This window comes from Scyliorhinus torazame, chromosome 2 (assembly GCF_047496885.1).
Source record: "Scyliorhinus torazame isolate Kashiwa2021f chromosome 2, sScyTor2.1, whole genome shotgun sequence".
Taxonomy (NCBI): Eukaryota; Metazoa; Chordata; class Chondrichthyes; order Carcharhiniformes; family Scyliorhinidae; genus Scyliorhinus; species Scyliorhinus torazame.
The window spans coordinates 217,840,318-217,860,563 of record NC_092708.1 but is presented as its reverse complement, the minus strand read 5'-3'; the positions used below and the strand labels follow the sequence as shown (position 1 = coordinate 217,860,563).

General features: G+C 48.7%; 1 protein-coding gene across 1 annotated transcript in view; it reads left to right on the top strand.

Moving 5' to 3' along the window:
• tra2b (transformer 2 beta homolog) overlaps positions 1-19,547 on the top strand; it is a gene marked incomplete at its 5' end in the record, with an annotated part of 55,957 nt that extends 36,410 nt beyond the window's left edge. The window contains 5 exons of the mRNA XM_072494843.1: positions 4,050-4,238; positions 4,956-5,071; positions 9,840-9,914; positions 17,785-17,858; positions 18,601-19,547. Of these exons, the coding sequence (XP_072350944.1) occupies positions 4,050-4,238; positions 4,956-5,071; positions 9,840-9,914; positions 17,785-17,858; positions 18,601-18,611 (465 nt within the window). The remainder of the gene's footprint in view (positions 1-4,049; positions 4,239-4,955; positions 5,072-9,839; positions 9,915-17,784; positions 17,859-18,600) is intronic.
• Between the last annotated feature and the right edge of the window lie 699 nt (positions 19,548-20,246).

Genomic DNA, 20,246 nt, shown 5'->3' with positions numbered 1-20,246 from the left:
TGGACGTGGGACTACTGGCGGACGAGGAGGTCTGTGGGCGGGTCTGGAGGTGCACCCAAAGATATGTGGAGGCCAATGATAATGGGGAGGTGTCGGTGAGTGTGGTCTGGGAGGCGCTGAAGGCAGTGGTCAGGGGGGAGCTAATCTCAATCAGGGCCCACAGGGAGAAGAGGGAGAGGTTGGTGGGGGAGATACTGAGGGTAGCTAGGAGGTATGTGGAATCACCCGAGGAGGGGCTGCTGGAGGAGCGTCGGAGCCTCCAAACGGAGTTTGATTTGCTAACCACGGGGAAGGCTGATGCCCAGTTGAGGCAGGTACAGGGAGCAGTGTATGAGTATGGGGAGAAGGCAAGTCAGATGCTGGCGCATCAGCTGCGGACGAGGGAGGCAGTTTAGGGAGATTGGGGGAATTAGAGATTGGGGGGGGGGGGGGGGGGGCACATGGTGCGGAGTCCCGCTAAAATAAACAAGGTCTTTAAGGATTTCTATGGTAAACTGTATGAGTCAGAACCCAGAGGGTGGGGAGGGGATGAGGCAGTTCCTGCCCCAACTGAGGTTCCCAAAGGTGGTGGAAGGGCGGATAGAGGGACTGAGGGCCCCGATTGGGATGGAGGAGCTAGTTAAGGGGTTGGGGAGTATGCAGGCGGGCAAGGCCCCGCGGCCGGATGGGTTCCCCGTAGAGTTCTATAGGAAATTCTCGGAGGTGTTGGGCCCGCTGTTGTTGAGAACTTTTAATGAGGCTAAGGAAAGGGTATCCTTCCCCCGACGATGTCGCAGGCTCTGATCTCGCTTATCCTCAAGCGTGATAAGGACCCGCTGCAATGTGGCTCCTATAGGCCGATTTCACTTCTTAATGTGGATGTCAAGCTCTTGGCCAAGATCTTGGCCATTGGGATTGAGGATTGTGTCCCGGGAGTGATTCATGAGGATCAGAAGGGGTTTGTGAAGGGCAGGCAGCTGAATACGAATGTGCGGAGGCTCCTGAATGTGATCATGATGCCCTTGGAGGGTGGGGACGTAGAAGTGGTAGTAGCAATGGACGCGGAGAAGGCCTTCGATCGGGTGGAGTGGGAATACCTCTGGGAGGTGTTAGGCAGATATGGATTTGGGGAGGAATTCATAGAGTGGGTCAAATTGTTGTACCAGGCCCCGGTAGCAAGTGTGTCGATGAACCGGCTGCAGTCAGGGTACTTTAGGTTATATCGTGAAACGAGGCAGGGGTGCCCTTTGTCCCCCCCCCTGCTGTTTGCCTTGCCGATTGAGCCGCTGGCCATAGCGTTGTGGGAGTTCAGAATCTGGAGGGGATTGGTTTGGGGGGGGGCGGCGGGGAGCACCGTGTTTCGCTGTATGCGGATGACCTTCTGTATATTGTGGATCCGGTGGAGGGGATGGGGGAGGTCATGCAGGTTCTTGGGGATTTTGGAGACTTTTCGGGATACAAGCTAAACGTGGGAAAAAGCGAGCTTTTTGTGGTGCATGCGAGGGGCCAGGAAAAGAGGTTGGGAGAGCTACCTTAAGATGGTGGAGAGGAGCTTTCAGTGCTTGGGCATCCAGGTGGCCAAGAGCTGGCGGGGGGTCTTGCACAAGCTCAACTTCGCGTGGCTGGTGGGTCAGATGGAGGAGGGCTTTAGGAGGTGGGACATGTTGCCACTCTCCCTGGCGGGCAGGGTGCAGTCGGTAAAGATGGTTCTCCCTAGGTTCTTGTTCGTGTTCCAGTGCCTGCCCATTCTCATCCCAAGTCCTTTTTCAAGCAGGTAAATAGGAGTATCATGGGGTTTGTGTGGACAAATAAGACCCCGTGGGTTAAGAGACTGTTTTTGGAGCGCAGTCGGGTGGGGGTGGGGTGTTGGCACTGCCGAACCTGGGCAGCGAATGTGTTGATGATTCGGAAATGGGTAATGGAGGAAGAGGGGGCGGTGTGGAAACTGTTGGTGGTGGCGTCCTGTATAGATAATAGTTTGGGGGCACTGGTGATGGCAGCGTTGCTGCTTCCGCCGATGCTGTATACCACGAGCCCGGTGGTGACGGCGACACTGAGGATTTGGGGGCAGTGGAGACGGCACCGGGGGGAGGGAGGGGCCTCAGTTTGGACCCCGATATGGAACAACCACAGGTTCGTTCCAGGTAGGATAGATGGTGGGTTCCGAGGCTGGCACAGGGCAGGAATCAGAAGGATGGGACTTGTTTATCGATGGGACTTTTTGCCAGTCAGAGTGCGCTGGAGGAGAAATTTGGGCTACCCCCGGGGAATACCTTTAGGTACATGTAGGTTCGGGCATTTGTGAAAAAACAGGTGGGGTAATTTCTGCTGCTGCCTGCCCGGAGGATACAGGACAGGGTCGTCTCGGGCGTGTGGGTGGGGGATGGCAAAGTATCGGACATATACCAGGAGCTGCAGTCGGGGGAGGAGCTGGATGACGCCCTGGGCAGTGTCAATTCCTCCTCCTCTTGCGCCAGGCTGATCCTGGTTCAGTTTAAGGTGGTGCACTGGGCGCATATGACAAGGGCGAGAATGAGTAGGTTTTTTGGGGTAGAGGACAAGTGCATGAGGCGTTCAGGGAGTCCAGCAAACCATGCCCATATGTTCTGGACATGCCCGGCGCTTAGGTAATTTTGGAAGGGCTTTGCAAAGGCCATGTCCAAGGTCTTGGACACTCTGGTGAAACCGAGCTGGGGAATAGCGATATTTAGGGGATCGGACGATCCGGGAGTGCAGGAGTCGAAGGAGGCCGGAGTCCTGGCCTTTGCCTCCTTGGTAGCCCGGAGAAGGCTCTTGTTAATGTGGAGGGACGCGAAACCCCCAAGCATGGAGGCTTGGGTCAATTACATGGCGGGGTTTCTCAGGTTGGAGAAGATAAAGTTTACCTTGCGAGGGTCTGTGCAGTGGTTCTCCAGGCGGTTGCAACCATTCCTTGACTTTCTCACGGAACGTTAGGTGGAGGTCAGCAGCAGCAACTGGGGGTGGGGGGGATTTCATTTTATTTGTAAGGGGCGGATGCCCTACTTTGCTTTGTTTTTGTTTATTGAATTCTTAGTTGGTTAGGGGGTTAAGTTGTTTTGTTGGCACAGTGTTTTGCCTTTTTTGCATTATATTTTCTATTGTCGTGTTTTGTTAAAAAAATTATGGAAAAATCTTGAATAAAAACATTTAAAAACATTTTTTAAATTGGACAATATTCGCTCTAAATTTTCTTTTGATGTGGCCTGTTTATTTCAGTGCAAAGTAGCGTTAAACGTTTTGAGTGGCTGCGCTCACGTAGTATTTTGCAGGGAATAGGTTTTGAGCAGCCAATGCGGTACCTGCCGGGTTGCTGCACTGTTGTGCCTGCTCCCGGAAGCCTAATGGGAAAACCAAGTGGAGATGGGTCACGTGGTTGGGTGTTGAGGAGTTGAAATCCTTGTGCCACCAATTTATTTGGCTCGATTGAGCTTGAAAGGTGTCCATGGGGTCAGATTTTATACAAACAATACTGTGGATACTGGAAATCTGGAATAAAGAAGAGAAATGGTGGAAATACTCGGGTCAGGCATTATCTAGAGAAAGGCATTTTGGATTGATGACCTATTGTCAGACGAGCTCTGATGAAAGGTCATGGGGCTGAAACCTTAATGGTTCCTGTCCACGCAGTTGGCCCTTCTACTGAGAACCCATTTGGTCATAGAATTTACAGTGCAGCAGGAGGCCATTTGGCCCATCAAGTCTGCAACGGCCCTCTTTCCGAGCACCCTACTTAAGCCCACCCTAGCCCAGTAACCCCACCTAACCTTTTGGACAGTAAGGGGCAATTTAGTATGGCCAATCCACCTAACTTGCAAATATTTGGACTGCTGAGGATTCACTCCATATGGCTACACTCCTTTAGGGCATTTCACTCTAGCTAGTACCTCAGCTGAGCCCAGAGTTAATGTTGGTGTGTAGCAGTTCGTTTTGAATACTGATAAAATGATGGTATGCAAGCACCATTAGATCCAAAATGAGTCCTGGAAATATGAAAATTTGCTTCTTAGAAGAGCTTTGCTTTACTAATTCAGTGTGTATTCTCTGTGCAGGCTAACCCTGACCCTAACACTTGTCTGGGTGTGTTTGGTCTAAGTCTATATACCACTGAGCGAGATCTGCGAGAGGTCTTTTCGAGGTACGGTCCGCTTGCAGGGGTTAATGTCGTGTATGATCAACAGTCAAATCGTTCCAGAGGCTTTTCTTTTGTCTACTTTGAGAATGTAGACGATGCTAAGGAGGTAAGAGTGTAAAAGAGTGTTCTTGAAAATTTTCATACCACCATTGGCTTACTGGGTTCAATCTAAAACCCATAAGTTGTAATAAGACACTAATTGGGCCTCATCTGGAATGCTGGGTCCAGTTCTGGGTGCGACACTTTAAGGATGTGAAGGCATTGCAGAGATTACAGAGGAGATTTACAAGCAGGATTCCAGCGATAAACAACTGTAACCTATGGGAATAGATTGAAACAGTTGGGTCTGTTTACCTTAGAGAAAAGAAGACTGAGGAGACTTCATAGAGGTATTCAAAATCCTGAGCGGTATGGCCAGGGTAAATAGTGAGAAATTGTTCCCTCTCGGGAGTACATCAAGTACTAGAGGGCACTGATCCAAAGAATGGACAAAAGGAGGAGGATCCTGAGGGTGGTTGAAGCCTCGATGGAATTTTCTGAGGTGGTAGAGGCAGGTTCGATGGAGTTATTCAAAGGGGAATTGGATTGCTATTTGAACAAGAATATGCAAAGTTATGGGGACAAGGCAGGGGAGTGGGACTTTGTAGAATGCTCTTTCAGAGAGCTAGTGCAGAATTGATGGGCCTCCAAGAATGGCTTCATTCTGCCCTGTAAGGATTCTGTGATTCTATACATGGGGCAGTGAATTTTTGAGTGTTATTAAATTTCTGTTCCACCACATAACCAGAGCAAAAGCTTAATTTTCAATTGATCCTTTCGACAGGCTAAAGAACGTGCCAATGGAATGGAATTGGATGGGCGTAGGATTCGTGTGGATTTCTCTATTACTAAAAGAGCCCACACACCGACTCCTGGAATCTACATGGGCAGACCGACCTAGTAAGTTGATTTGATTTCGGGGCGGCACAGTGGTGCAGTGGTTAGTACTGCTGCTTCACGGTGCTGAGGACAGCGGTTCAATCCTAGCCCCAGGTCACTGTCCGTGTGTAGTTTTCACATTCTCCCCGTGTCTGCATGGGGGTCACCCCCACAACCCAAAGATGTGCAGGGTAGAATTGGGTACTTGAATTTTTTTTTTTTTAAGAGAAAACGTTTATTAGAAGTTTATTTGATTTGACACTTGCCAGAGAGGACAAGATTAGAAATCAGTGCGCCTGTTGGTCCTAATAAAATAATTCAGTTAATGATTATAAAGCAATTATATTAATGTAAAGGATATTAATCATATCCGTACAAATTTTTCAAATAAATTATATAAATACGCACATGCAGAAAATATGGCATGACAATTTGGCTGACTGTGCCGTCCTTTAGTCTACCATCCAAGAGATGTTGTGTTGGGGTGTGCTCAGTTAAAATGGTGATGGGTTTGAGTCCTGTTATGTAGGCGAAGTATTGAACTGCCGAAAAAACTGCAAGCAGGTGCCTTTCGCAGGCAGAAAATCCTTGCTCAACTGGGTCGAGAACTCGTGAAGCGTATGCTACGGGACCTAAACGATCTTTCTTGGAGGAGCACGGCCAAAAGGGTTTGGTTGGTGGTGGAAACTTCAATTGCGTATGGGGAGAGTGGATCTGGGACCTGTAATGCGGGAACTGTGCTGAGCTAGTTTTAATATATCCACGGCATCCGTGTGCTGTGGAAGCCGTTCCCATGGTGCTTGCTTCTTTAGGAGTTCGGAGAGGGGCGCTGCCTTTATGGCAAAACCGTCGATGTGATTCCTGCAGTCCCCAACCAGTCCTAGAAATGACCGGAAGGCTGTGACATTATGGGGCAGGGGTAATTTGACAATGGAGTCGATGCATTTCTGCTCTATCTTGCGTTTGCCATGGGTGATCACTGTTCCTAACAAATGGTCATTGGATAGACATATGGACAATAAGGGAATAGTGTAGATGGGCTTTAGGGTGGTTTCACAGGTCGGCGCAACATCGAGGGCCGAAGGGCCTGTACTGCGCTGTTATGTTCTAAATAAGCTATTATTATTATTTGTGTAGATTGTATAGTACAAGAGTGGTAGTAATTTAACTCTTGTTATACGTGGAGTATGATGTTAGCTTTCCACACAGCTGGGAACCTGTCTTGTTACTATTTTCAACTTTGCAGTGCACAAAAGTGTCATGAGTTAACTCTTCGATGTCTGTCTCTGGAGCTGTGGCATGACCAAGCGTTTGTCTCAATTCACGTGACAAGTCCTCACTTAGCCTTGATTCAGTCAACATTTTTATTATAATCTTTACTGTCACAAGTAGGCTTACATTAATACTGCAATGAAGCTAGTGAAAAGCCCCTAGTCGCCAGATTCCGGCACCTGTTCAGGTACACTGAGGGAGAATTCAGAATGTCCAATTCACCTAACCAGCACGTCTTTCGGGACTTGTGGGAGAAAGCCAGAGCACCCGGAGGAAACCCACGCAGACAGGGAGAACAGGCAAAACGTTGCTGACGTGAAGGGAACGTATGTCCCTTTAACATTGTGACATTTGCTGTTATTTTGTTTGCCAGTGGACCCCACAAGAGAATTTGAATATAGATGTTGGTCTCACTCTTTATTGAATTCAGCGGTCACAGAATTTAAAGCACAGTTTTAAATCGTTGTCATCGGTGAATAACTGATTTTAATTTTATTTATTTAGTCTGTAAGTAAGGAACTTTCTCCGAAACAGACAGAGGACCTGATAGGGATAGACACACAGGCAGCGAATCCAACAATAAAACTCACCCAAACTGTCGATAACCAAATAACAACTCAACTCACTTTCCTTTTTTTTTTAAAAACCAAACATTTTAAGGTATTTATAACATTTTAACAATAATTTCAAGAGGAAAACCTCCGGTCAAACCCTAACATCGATCCTCTCAGGGCGAACTTGATCTTCTCAAGCCTGAGAGTCCTGGCAATGTCACTAACCCATACCCCTGATTTCAGGGGTTCGGAGTCCCTCCATGCCAATAAGATCTGTCTCCGGGCTCCCAGGGAGTCAAATGCTAAAACGTCAGCGCCTCTCTCCCCCTGAACTCCTGGGTCTTCCGACATCCCGAATATCGCCACCTCTGGACCACCCGTACCATCAATACCATGGACATGACATCGGCAAATCCTTGCCAGAATCTCCGAAGCTTCAGATATGCCGAAAACATGTGGACACCGCCCACACCTATCCTCCACCCCTTCAAAGAACCTGCTCATACAAGGCACAGTCATATGTGCCCTATGGACCACCTTGAATTGTATCAGACTAAGCCTGGCACACGACAAGGACGCGTTAACCCTACTCCATGCATCCTCCCACAATCCCGCCTCTCACTCCTTGTCCAACTCTTCCTCCCATTTTCGCCTTACGTCTCCTATTGGGGATCCCTCCCATTCCATGAACTCTTTATAAATTTCCGAGACCTTCCCCTCCCCCATTCCCATTTTTGACACGACCTTGTCCAGTATCCCGTGGGGCGGTAGGAGCAGAAAGGTCGAAACCTGCCTCCGTGCAAAGTCCCTCCCCTGCAGATACCGAAACCCATTCCCACCTGGCAGCTCAAACTCCTCCTCCAAGCACGGGAAGCTGCCGTCAATAAATGGGTCCCCTAACTGCTCATTCCCAGCTTGCTGCCACCTCCGAAACCCCCCATCTAGCTCCCTGGCACACTGGTGATTGCCACAATTAGAGCCCATAACTACACTCCCTCCACTCATGTGCTTCTGCCACTGTCCCCACACCCTCAAAGCCGGCACTACCACCGGGTTTGTGGAGTACCGAGCTGGTGAGAACGGCAGAGGTGCCATTACCAGTGCTGCTAAACCTGTGCCCCTAAATGATGCTGCTCCCACACCAACCCCCCCCCCCCCCCCCCCCCCTTGCTCCAGCAGTACCTTCTTTACCCGTGGGGATTTACCCGCCCATATGAACCCAGAGATCACCATGTTCACCCTCTTAAAAAAGCCTTTGTGATTAAAAATAGGCAGGCACTGAAATGTAAATAAAAATCTCGGGAGAACCGTCATCTTTACTGTCTGCACCCTCCCTGCCAGTGACAACGGGAGCATATCCCACCTTCAAAAGTCCTCCTTCATCTGCTCCGCTAACCAAGCCAAAATTCAACTTGTGTAGCTGCTCCCAATCCCGCGCCACCTGGATTCCCAAATACCGAAAACTCCCTCCCACCGCCTTGAACGGCATCTCCTCGCCTGAATCGCAAAGACCTCTCTTTTGCCCATATTTAATTTGTACCCTGAAAACCGGCCGAATTTCCCAAGGATCCCCATAATCTCTTCAATCCCCCAGCGGGTCAGAAATATACAAAAGTAGGTCTTCCACATATTATGAAACCTTGTGCTCTCCCCATCCCCCGCACTATCCCCTGCCAGTCCTTTGATGCTCTCAGCGCCATCGCCAGTGGCTCTATAGTCAAGGCAGACAACAGTGGGGAGAGTGGACATCCCTGCCTCAGTCCCCCGGTGCAGCCTAAAATAATCCGAGCTCACTCGGCTCGTCTGCACGCTCGCCACCGATGCGTGGTGCAGCAACCGGACCCAGTCCACAAAACCCTGCCCAAATCCGAACCAACCCAGGACCTCCCACAGGTATTGCCACTTCAGCCAATCAAAGGCCTTCTCCGCATTCATGGCGACCACCACCTTCACCTCCCATCCCTCGGAGGGCATCATAATCACGTTCAGCAGTCTTCTGACGTTGGCCGTTGGCTGCCTCCCTTTCACAAATCCCGTCTGGTCCTCCCCTATCACCCCTGGCACACACTTCTCTATTCTCGAGGCCATGGTCTTGGCCAGCCATTTGGCATCTACATTTAGGTGGGAGATTGGCCTGTATGACCCACATTATTCCGGGTCCTGAACCCGCTTCAGGATAAGAGAAATTGAGGCCTGTAACATCGTTGGGGGGGGAAATACCCCACGCTCCCTAGCCTCATTAAACGCCCTTACCAGCAAGGCCCCCCAGCACTCCTGAGAACATTTTATAAAACTCCACCGGGTACCCGTCTGGCCCTGTGGCCTTGCCCGACTGCATAGCCTCCAGCCCATCACCACTTCGAACAGCCCAATCGGGGCCCTTAGGCTCTCCACCAGCTCTTCCTTCCTCGGAAACTCCAGTACCTCCAAAAACCGCCTCATCCCCTCCACTCCGGCTGGGGGTTCCGACTTGTACAGCCTACCATAAAATTCCCCAAACATCCTGTTCACCCCCAATGGGCCCAAGATCATGGTCTCTCTCTCTTCTCTCCCCCCCCCCCCCTGGATTTTATCCTAATGTTTGTGCTTGAATGCTGTTCACTGCCCCCCCCCCCCCCCCCATTTAATAATTCTATTCTTGCCATCAGTTTGTTCAGTGGTGAAACCTTTGAATAATTGAAATTGCTTATGTTTAGAAATTTATATGACTTTTAAAAGTTATTTCATTTAGTAATGTTCTGTACATGCACAGTAGTGTTGCATGTTTTTTTATGACAAGAAATGACCAAAACACACCAACTCTAGTTAATCCATCAGTTAAAAAAAATCTGATTTGTTTACTATAGTTTTGCTTAGACGCACTTTTTGAGAATGTAACTATGGCATTGAGGAGTTACTTTGGTTTATAAATTGCGTGAGAGAGGAATCTGTTTAACAATTCATGTGTTTATTTCACATTGCAGTAGTTCACGCCGCAGAGACAGTTATGACCGATATGACAGATACGATGACCGAGAGTATTGCAGCAGATCTTACAGGTATGCAGGCAGGCATGAAGCAACTTTTTTTGCGCGCGCATGGTGGGGGGCTTCACGTGCAATTCCAATGTTGCCTCATTTAATTACACCTCATTCTGTTCAGTGTTTATTTTTTAGAAACCAGTGAAGTTGCAAGACTTTGAAATCTGTATTAATGCACTAATTGTATCCTATGGTGTTTTTTTAAAAAAAAAATGTTATTCAAATTTTTTGGCCAAACAAAACAATACAAAGGTTTTCCTTTTTACAACAGTAAAACAGTATAAATAACAGTGGCCGTTTTTAACAAATAAATAAATAATATAGAAACTAAATTGCAACTGCCCTATCAAAAATAATAACTCTCCAAAAATAAAATCAAACAATCCAATATACATAGCCTAATACAAATATTTATACAAAAACACCCCTGAGGACCCGCCCGGGCCCCCCCCCCCACCCCCTCTCCTGGGTTGCTGCTGTTACCTTCCCCTTTCCTTTATCTTTCTGCGAGGTAGTCAATGAACGGTTGCCACCGCCTGGTGAACCCTTGAGCCGAACCCCTTAGTGCAAACTTTACCCGTTCTAGTTTTATAAACTCTGCCATATCATTTATCCAGGTCTCCACGCCTGGGGGTATGGCTTCCTTCCACATAAGCAATGTCCTTCGCCGGGCTACTAGGGACGCAAAGGCCAAGACATCAGCCTCTTTCGCCTCCTGCACTCCCGGCTCTTCTGCAACCCCGAATATAGCCAACCCCCAGCTTGGCTTGACCCGGACCCCCACCACCTTCGAAAGCACCTTTGCCACCCCCACCCAGAACCCCTGTAGTCCCGGACATGACCAAAACATGGGTGTGGTTTGCTGGGCTTCTCGAGCATCTCCCACACCTATCCTCTACCCCGAAAAATTTACTGAGCTTTGCTCCGGTCATATGTGCCCTGTGCAAAACCTTGAATTGTATCAGGCTTAGCCTGGCGCACGAGGACGACGAGTTTACCCTACGTAGGGCATCAGCCCGCAGCCCCTCCTCAATCTCTTCCCCCAGCTCCTCTTCCCATTTCCCCTTCAGCTCATCCACCATGATCTCCCCCTCATCCCTCATTTCCCTGTATATATCCGACACCCTACCATCCCCCACCCATGTCCCTGAGATCACTCTATCTTGAATCTCCTGCGTCGGGAGCTGCGGGAATTCCCTCACCTGTTGCCTCGCAAAAGCCCTCAGTTGCATGTACCGAAATGCATTCCCTTGGGGCAACCCATATTTTTCCGTCAGCGCTCCCAAACTCGCAAACGTCCCGTCTACGAACAGATCTCTCGGTTGCACAACCCCAGCTCTTTGCCATGCTCCAAATCCCCCATCCATTCTCCCCGGGACAAACCTATGGTTATTTCTTATCGGGGACCGCTCCGAGGCTCCCGTCCTTCCCCTATGTCGTCTCCACTGCCCCCAAATTTTTAGTGTTGCCACCACCACTGGACTTGTGGTGTATTTCTTCGGGGAGAACTGCAACGGCGCCGTCAGCATTGCTTGTAGGCTGGTTCCCTTGCAGGACGCCATCTCCAATCTCTTCCACGCCGCTCCCTCCCCTTCTCCCATCCACTTACACACCATTGAGATATTGGCGGCCCAGTAGTATTCACTTAGGCTCAGTAGTGCCAGCCTCCCCCTATCCCTGCTACGCTGCAAGTACCCCCTCCTCACTCTCGGGGTCTTCCCGGCCCACACAAAACTCATGACACTTTTCTCAATTCTCTTGAAAAAAGCCTTCGTGACCATCACTGGAAGGCACTGAAACACAAAGAGGAATCTCGGGAGGACTACCATTTTAACCGCCTGCACCCTACCCACCAGTGACAGGGGCACCATGTCCCAGCTCTTAAAATCCTCCTCCATCTGTTCCACCAATCTTGTTAGATTAAGCCGGTGTAAGGTTCCCCAACTCCTGGCTATCTGAATCCCTAAGTACCGGAAATCTCTTGTCACCTTCCTCAGCGGTAAGTCATCTATTCCCCTGCTCTGCTCCCCCGGATGCACCACAAACAGCTCACTCTTACCCATATTCAATTTGTACCCCGAAAATTCCCCAAACTCCCTGAGTGTCTGCATTATCTCAGGCATCCCCTCCACTGGGTCCGCAACATTCAGCAATAAATCATCTGCATACAAGGATACCCGGTGTTCTTCTCCTCCCCTGAGCACTCCCCTCCACTTCCTGGAGCCCCTCAGTGCTATGGCCAGGGGCTCAATCGCCAATGCAAACAGTAACTGAGACAGGGGACACCCCTGCCTTGTCCCTCTATGAAGACGGAAGTAGTCAGACCTCTGCCTGTTCGTGACCATGCTCGCCACCGGGGCCCTATACAGCAGCTGTACCCATCCGATATACCCTTCTCCAAAACCAAATCTCCTCAGCACCTCCCACAGATAATCCCACTCCACTCTGTCGAATGCTTTCTCGGTGTCCATCGCCACCACTATCTCCGCCTCCCCCTCTGGTGGGGGCATCATCATTACCCCTAGCAACCTCCGTATGTTTGTGTTCAGCTGTCTCCCCTTTACGAACCCAGTTTGATCCTCGTGGACCACCCCGGGAACACAATCCTCTATCCTCGTCGCCATCACCTTGGCCAAGAGCTTAGCATCTACATTTAAAAGGGAAATGGGCCTGTAGGACCCACACTGCAGCGGGTCTTTTTCCTTCTTCAAAAGGAGCGATATCGTTGCCTCCGACATAGTCGGGGGCAGCTGCCCCCTTTCCCTAGCCTCATTAAAGGTTCTCGTCAGAAGCGGGGCCAGTAAGTCCATATACTTCCTATAAAATTCCACCGGTAATCCGTCTGGTCCCGGGGCCTTCCCCGCCTGCATGCTCCCAATCCCATTTACCACCACCTCCATCTCAATCTGTGCTCCCAGTCCCGCCCTCTCCTGCTCCTCCACCTTAGGGAATTCCAGCTGATCCAAGAAACACATCATTCCCTCCTTCCCTTCCGGGGGCTGAGCCTGATATAACCTCTCATAAAATGCCTTGAACACCCCGTTCACTCTCTCCGCTCCCCGTTCCATCTCTCCCTCCTCATCTCTCACCCCACCTATCTCCCTCGCTGCTCCCCTCTTCCTCAATTGGTGGGCCAGTAGCCGACTCGCCTTCTCTCCATACTCATACTGTACACCCTGTGCCCTCCTCCACTGTGCCTCCGCCCTACCCGTGGTCAGCAGGTCAAACTCCACATGTAGCCTTTGTCTTTCCCTGCACAGTCCCTCCTCCGGTGCCTCCGCATATTGCCTGTCCACCCTCAAAAGTTCTTTCAGCAATCGCTCCCTTTCTTTACCCTCTTGTTTCCCTTTATGTGCCCATATGGATATAATTTCCCCTCTAACCACCGCCTTCAACGCCTCCCAGACCACTCCCACCTGAACCTCTCCATTATCATTAAGCTCCAAGTAACTTTCGATACACCCCCTCACCCTTAAACATCCCCCCTCATCCGCCAATAAGCCCATATCCATTTTCCAGAGTGGGTGCTGTTCTTTTTCCTCTCCTACCTCCAGGTCTACCCAATGTGGGGCGTGGTCCGAAATAGCTATGGCCGTATATTCCGTCCCTGTCACCTTCGGAATCAGTGCCCTTCCCAAGACAAAAAAGTCTATCCGTGAATATACTTTGTGAACATGGGAGAAAAATGAGAACTCCTTACTCCTAGGCCTACTAAATCTCCAGGGGTCTACCCCTCCCATCTGCTCCATGAAGTCCTTGAGCACCCTGGCTGCTGCCGGCCTCCTCCCGGTCCTGGACCTCGATCGGTCCAGCCCTGGATCAAGCACCGTATTGAAATCTCCCCCCATTACCAACTTTCCTGCCTCCAGATCCGGGTTACGTCCCAACATACGCCTCATAAAATTTGCATCATCCCAGTTCGGGTCATATACGTTCACCAGAACCACCGCCTCCCCTTGCAATCTGCCACTCACCATCACATATCTACCCCCACTATCCGCCACTATGGTCTTTGCCTCAAACAGTACCCGTTTCCCCACCAAGATAGCCACCCCCCTGTTCTTCGCATCCAAACCCGAATGAAACACCTGCCCCACCCATCCTTTACGTAGTCTAACCTGGTCTATCAGTTTCCGATGCGTCTCCTGCAACATAACCATATCTGCCTTTAATTTCTTTAGGTGTGCGAGTACCCGTGCCCTTTTAATCGGCCCGTTCAGCCCCCTCACGTTCCACGTGATCAGCCGGGTTGGGGGGCTCTTTACCCCCCCCCCCCCCTTGTCGACTAGCCATCCCCTTTTTTAACCCGGTTCCCACGTACCCGTGTATCCCCCTGACGGCGCCTTCCCGCCTCGACCACCCCATCCCATAACAGCTCCCCCTTCTCCTTAGCAGCAGCAACCCAGTGAACACCCCCCCCCCCCCCCCCCCCGGCTAGATCCCTTCCTAGCGTAGTTGCACCCCCCATGTTGCTCCCAGAAGTCAGCGAACTCTGGCTGACCTCGGCTTCCCCCCTTGTCCTCGGCCCCCACTGTGCGAGGCCCCCTCCTTCCTGCGTCCCTGTTCCCGCCATAATTACCATAGCGCGGGAACAAAGCCTGCATTTCCCACTTGGCCCCGCCCCTAATGACCGGCGCCCACAGTTCCTCATACTCAGTCACCCCCCCCCCCCAAACATGGGGAAGAGAGAAAAGTTGCAGGATTGCAAGATTAACAAACTGAAAAATCATCTCTTCCCCCCCCCCCCCCCCCCCTTTTCCACGCCCCACATAATCACCCCACCACTTTGTCCCAAAAGTTCTTTCTCTCGCCAGACTATTCCAGCTTCTCGTCCACAATGAATGTCCACACCTCTTCTGCCGTCTCAAAGTAGTGGTGGTTCCCTTGGTGTGTGACCCACAATCTCGCCGGTTGTAACATTCCAAACTGGATCTTCTTTTTGTGAAGCACTGCCTTAGCCCGATTAAAACTTGCCCTCCTTCTCGCCACCTCCGCACTCCAATCCTGGTATACGCGGATCACCGCGTTCTCCCACCTGCAGCTCCGAGTTTTCTTCGCCCATCTTCGGACCATCTCTCTGTCATTATAGCGGTGAAACCTCACCACTATGGCTCGAGGTATTTCTCCTGCCCTTGGTCTTCGCGCCATAACTCGATAAGCTCCCTCCACCTCCAAAGGGCCCGTCGGGGCCTCCGATCCCATTAGCGAGTGAAGCATCGTGCTCACATATGTCCCGACGTCCGCCCCTTCTACGCCTTCGGGAAGACCCAGAACCCTTAAATTCTTCCTCCTCGAATTATTCTCCAGTACTTCCAGCCTTTCCCCACACCTTTTGTGCTGCGCCTCGTGCGTCTCTGTCTTCACCACCAGGCCTTGTATTTCATCTTCATTTTCAGCAGCCTTTGCCTTCACGACCCGAAGCTCCAGCTCTTGGGTCCTCTGCTCCTCCTTTCGCCCTTCGATCGCCTGTAATATCGGGGCCAACAGCTCCTTCAATTCCTTTTTCAGCTTTTCCACACAGCGCCGCAGGAACTCTTGTTGGTCTGGGCCCCATAACAAGCGGCCACCTTCCGACGCCATCTTGCTTTGAGCTTGCCTTCCTTGCCGCTGCTCCAGAGGATCCTCCGCAATCCAGCTGCTATCCTCTCCTTTATCCATGCGTGTCCGGGGGGATTCCCTTCTAGTTTACCGCAGTGTTTTTGGCCGTTTAAATTGCCGTTGGGGCTCCTATTAAGAGCCCAAAAGTCCGTTCCACCGGGAGCTGCCGAAACGTGCGACTTAGCTGGTCATCGCCACACCCGGAAGTCGGCTCCTATGGTGTTTTTATTTCTCGTGAGGGTCTGAGTAGTAACTTAGACTGTGCCAGTTTGAGCTGCTTTCTCCCAGATGAGCGCCGCACTGCGCATGCGTGCAAAACTATGCGCACCGATGATCGGGCACGCATGAGCAGTGCGGCTGCACTTTTTTATACTGTCGCAGCCTTTTTTAACACGTTCAGGAGGCCAAAGGGACCCAAAACCATTTCCTCCATTTTTGTCAGCACCAACAAGGCAAGAGGAAATGGTGGGTCACGAAGGTCGGCCGCGTTGGGTCGCGAAGGTTGGCCGGTTGGTATAAATGGGTCCCCGGAAAAAGTTTGAAAAACACTGTCATTGCCATGGACAACAGGTCCAACTGCATTTGCAGCTTTTTCCTGCATGCCCAAAGCTCTGTTGGAGGATCACTCGCAAACTCCCGATCCACCAACTCCTGGCTCTCCTGCCTTGCCTCCCTATTCATATGAGCCTTGTATGCAATGACCTCCCCACAATCACCGCCTTTAATGCCTCCCACATGTAGATGGCAAGACATTCCGGTTGTCATTCCATGCCACATTGTACCCAATGACCCTAGAAATCTTGACACAAAACCTGAGGTCGGCCAACAAACCAACATCCAACTACCACCTGTACGCTGTGCCTGACCCACCTACAGCTTCAGATCCAACCAATGTAGCGCATGGTCTGAGAGGGCCACTGCTGAATACCCCAGGGAGCAAAGTCTTACCCATAACTAAGAAGCCGATCCTTGAGTATATGTTGTGTGCTGGCAAAAAAAAACTAAAATTCTGTACCCTCGTGATCCACCCCTCCTGCCTCGTCCATAAATGCAGACAACATCTTTGCCATTCCTGAAAGAGACCGTGACCTAGCCCTGAAGCTATATAACTTTGGATCTAAAACACAGTAAAAATCCCCCCTAAAATCAACTGGTGTGTATCCCAACTCCGGAATGGCAGCCAACAACTGTTTCATAAACTTAACATTGTCCCAATTTGGGGCATATGCATTCACTAGCGCATTGCCTTACCCTCCGGTGTACCCGTAGGCATCATACAATGACTCCCGGTTTACCGTCAGCACCTGAAAATGAACCCTTTTACTAATCAAAATCGCCACACCCCCTTGACTTACTGTCGAACCCAGAGTGAAAAACCTGGCTCACCCACTCTTTCAGCAACCTTATCTGGTCCTGCACCCGAAGCCACCTCCCTTGCAGGAATACCACATCGAGCCCCAAACCTTTTGAATGGGGAAATTCCCCAACCCCCCCACACTGGTTAATGCTATACTCGAATCAACTGTGGGCAGTTTTACGTGGAGGGAACTAGAATAATGTCTGGTCATTGACAATATTTAAAATGTTAATCTCTCTGCTATTTGGTTAACCCCCCCCCCCCCCCCCCCCCCCCCCCCCCCCCCCCAAAAAAAAAAGTGGCAGGCCGGTCTTTAGGCTAAAAGTTGCTAGCCACCCTTTTGCCGTTGGTTGTAACAGATGCAAGCGCAATCTGTTCCTGTGAACGTGAAGGTTGCCGTTTACCTGGGCAATAAGATTAATCCTGTACGTCATATAAAACCATACATGAAAGGTCTTGCAGTTAGTGACACTATCAGAATAGCTGTTGCTGGATAATCTTGGAAGAAATTAGATCTATCGTCCATCCCGATTGTCAAAGCAGTTCCAGATTTGCCAGACACTAGCACAAAAACATTATTTATTGGCATCAGAATAAGCTGAGATCCCCGAGTCACTGTCTGTGTCGAGTTTGCACATTTTCCCCGTGTCTGCGTGGGTCTCGCCCCCCACAACCCAAAGATGTGCAGGGTTGGTGGATTGGCCATGCTGAATTGCCCCTTAATTGAAAAAAAATATTTGGGTCCTTTAAATTTATTAAAGAAAACGAACAAGCTGAGATTCCGTGGCTCATTAACCACCCTTGTGTTATAAAATACAAATTGTGGCAACTTTTCGTCCTGTTGCAGTAGACCACCACTACATTCCATTGCCACGAGTTTCAGGTATGTTGCATTTCCTCTGGTATCGTGACTAATGAGATTTTTTGTTTCAGAAGACGTTCTCCCTCTCCCTATTATAGCAGGGGTGGCTATCGTTCTCGCTCAAGGTCACGTTCTTACTCTCCACGTACGTTCAATGTTCGCTAATAGATAAGTACTTGTTATGAATGATTTTGATATAACGATACAGCCATTTAAGGAAGTTGGGGAAGACCGAAAAGAATCTGGTCAAGGTTCCCTTGCTCCATCGTGGGGGTGCGGATGGTGTAGGAACAGGTCATTCTCCAATCCTGAGCACAAGTGATACCAAGTAGAATTGGTTTACTCTGATTGGGGGATTAGTTAAGGTGACATACCATGTTTATGGCTTAAATTATATTAATTTCAGAATCTTCCTGTATGTACCGAAGCAAATTGTACAGAATATCTTTTCATTAAAATTAAAGCAAATTTGCTTTCTGCTAATAAATAGTCTGAACAATTCATTCACTGTGAATTTAAAATCTCACTCCAGACTGTGCCAAAACAGCTGTTAGAACTTCACTCGCCTCCAATGGTAGCCATGCAAATTACATCAAAAGAGAAAATCTGGGTTCACCAAACTGGCTTAGTCCTTGAACCCTGGCACCTCAGTCCTGGGTCTCCTTGCATTTCTTGGCTTGTCCTATAAATTTTGTGGCCTAAAAATTAAAGCCAAGTCTAAGCAGAATATATTCTCAGTAATAGCTTGTGGTTATAGAAATTCTTAGGATTTTAACTTCACACGCTACCTCGGAGGTGCTATGTTACTTAAATTCCGGAGATGAGAAGCTTGGATAATCTTGTACTGATACAAGAGATTTTAATGCTTTGAATGATATCTCTTTCAGGTCGCTACTGAAGATCTGATGTATTCAACTTTCAACCTTTAAGGCCAGCTGACCTATTTGCTGAAGATTTCTTTTATATGAAACAAATTTTTTAGTCATGTTTGTGTAAAGTTTTTTTTTCCTTTCAAAAAGTGTTTAGTAATGTTCTGGTTGTATTAGGTTGTTATCAATAAAGCGACCATTGTTACACCTTTCCGTTAGACCAACATAAACTTTGTTTTCCCAATCTTGAGCAGCTTTGAGTGTAGATAGGAACATAATGCGATGGTGAATGACTTTGTAGCTGCTATTGTCTCATTTAATAAGATGTATTTTCTTTGAAGTTTGGTGATGGGAACTAAAATTGGACTTGTGTAGGACTTGACATGTGTGCAGATTCCAGATGTGTACTTGTAGCAACATTGGTTTCCCATGCTCTCATTTAGTCCATGAACTCAGTGAAGGACTTTTTTTTACTATAGTGTGGAGTAAATTAAAATCCTAAATTTTAAACTGGCAAAATGGTACTTTCAAGAATTACATACTAGTAATTGAACAAATTAAATGGAAACTATATGTAGAAAATAGTGTTGGATTTCTGACTGAAAGATTTTTTTAAAATTCCACATCAAAAAGACATGTTTCACCATCAGCCTCAAAAATACTGGGGACATGCAGCACTTAAGCCTGGCCTTAACACTCAACTAATTGTGATTAGCTGAATCCAGTTAACTACTGATATTTTTTAGTTCCTTTAGATTAAGTTATTTGATCTTTCATGGGACTATTTCCGTATCCCATCAGTAATATTCGTGTCCATAAATCTTCTGGATTCATGTTGTGAAGAGACTGTTCAGTTAAATGAGGATTTTTGTATCAGTGCAAAACCTGTGGCACTGAATAAAAGTGTGTGAAATGCTTTTAAATATCTAATGCAAAATGAACATTAAACTTCAGCAAAAACTGCCTTTTCTTTGTTTCATGTTTCTCTTATCTGCTACAAGGTCGTCATTTTATTAGTTGAACTAGCCCTTTACAATCCTTGCAAGAGTTTATTATTCTCCAACTGAAAGAGAAAATGCTGGAAAATCTCATCAGGTCTTGCAGCATCTGTAGGAAGATAAAAGAGCTAATAATAATCTTGAGTCATAAATAGACTTACATTAAATAGACTTACAATGAAGTTTCTGTGAAAAGCCCCTAGTCACCACAGTCCGCCGCCTGTTTGGTTACACCGGGAGAATTCAGAATATCCAATTCACCTAACAAGCACGTCTTTCGGGACTTGTGGGAGGAAACCGAGCATCCGGAGGAAACCCACGCAGACACGGAGAATGTGCAGACTCCACACAGATAGTGACCCAAGCCGAAATCGAACCTGGGACCCTGGTGCTGTGAAGTAACTGTGCTAACCATTATGCTACCGTGCTGCCCAAAGCTTTGACAAAGGGCCATCTGGACTCGAAACGTTAGTTCTTTTCTCTCCCTACAGATGCTGCAAGACCTGCTGAGATTTTCCAGCATTTTCTCTTTTGGTTTCAGATTCCAGCATATACAGTAATTTGCTTTTATTATTCTCTAATAACGTTGAATAAAAAGCAGTGTAATAGTTGGAATAATTGACTGAATGCCAAAATAGTCTTGAGTTGCCAGTGTCAGGTGAATCT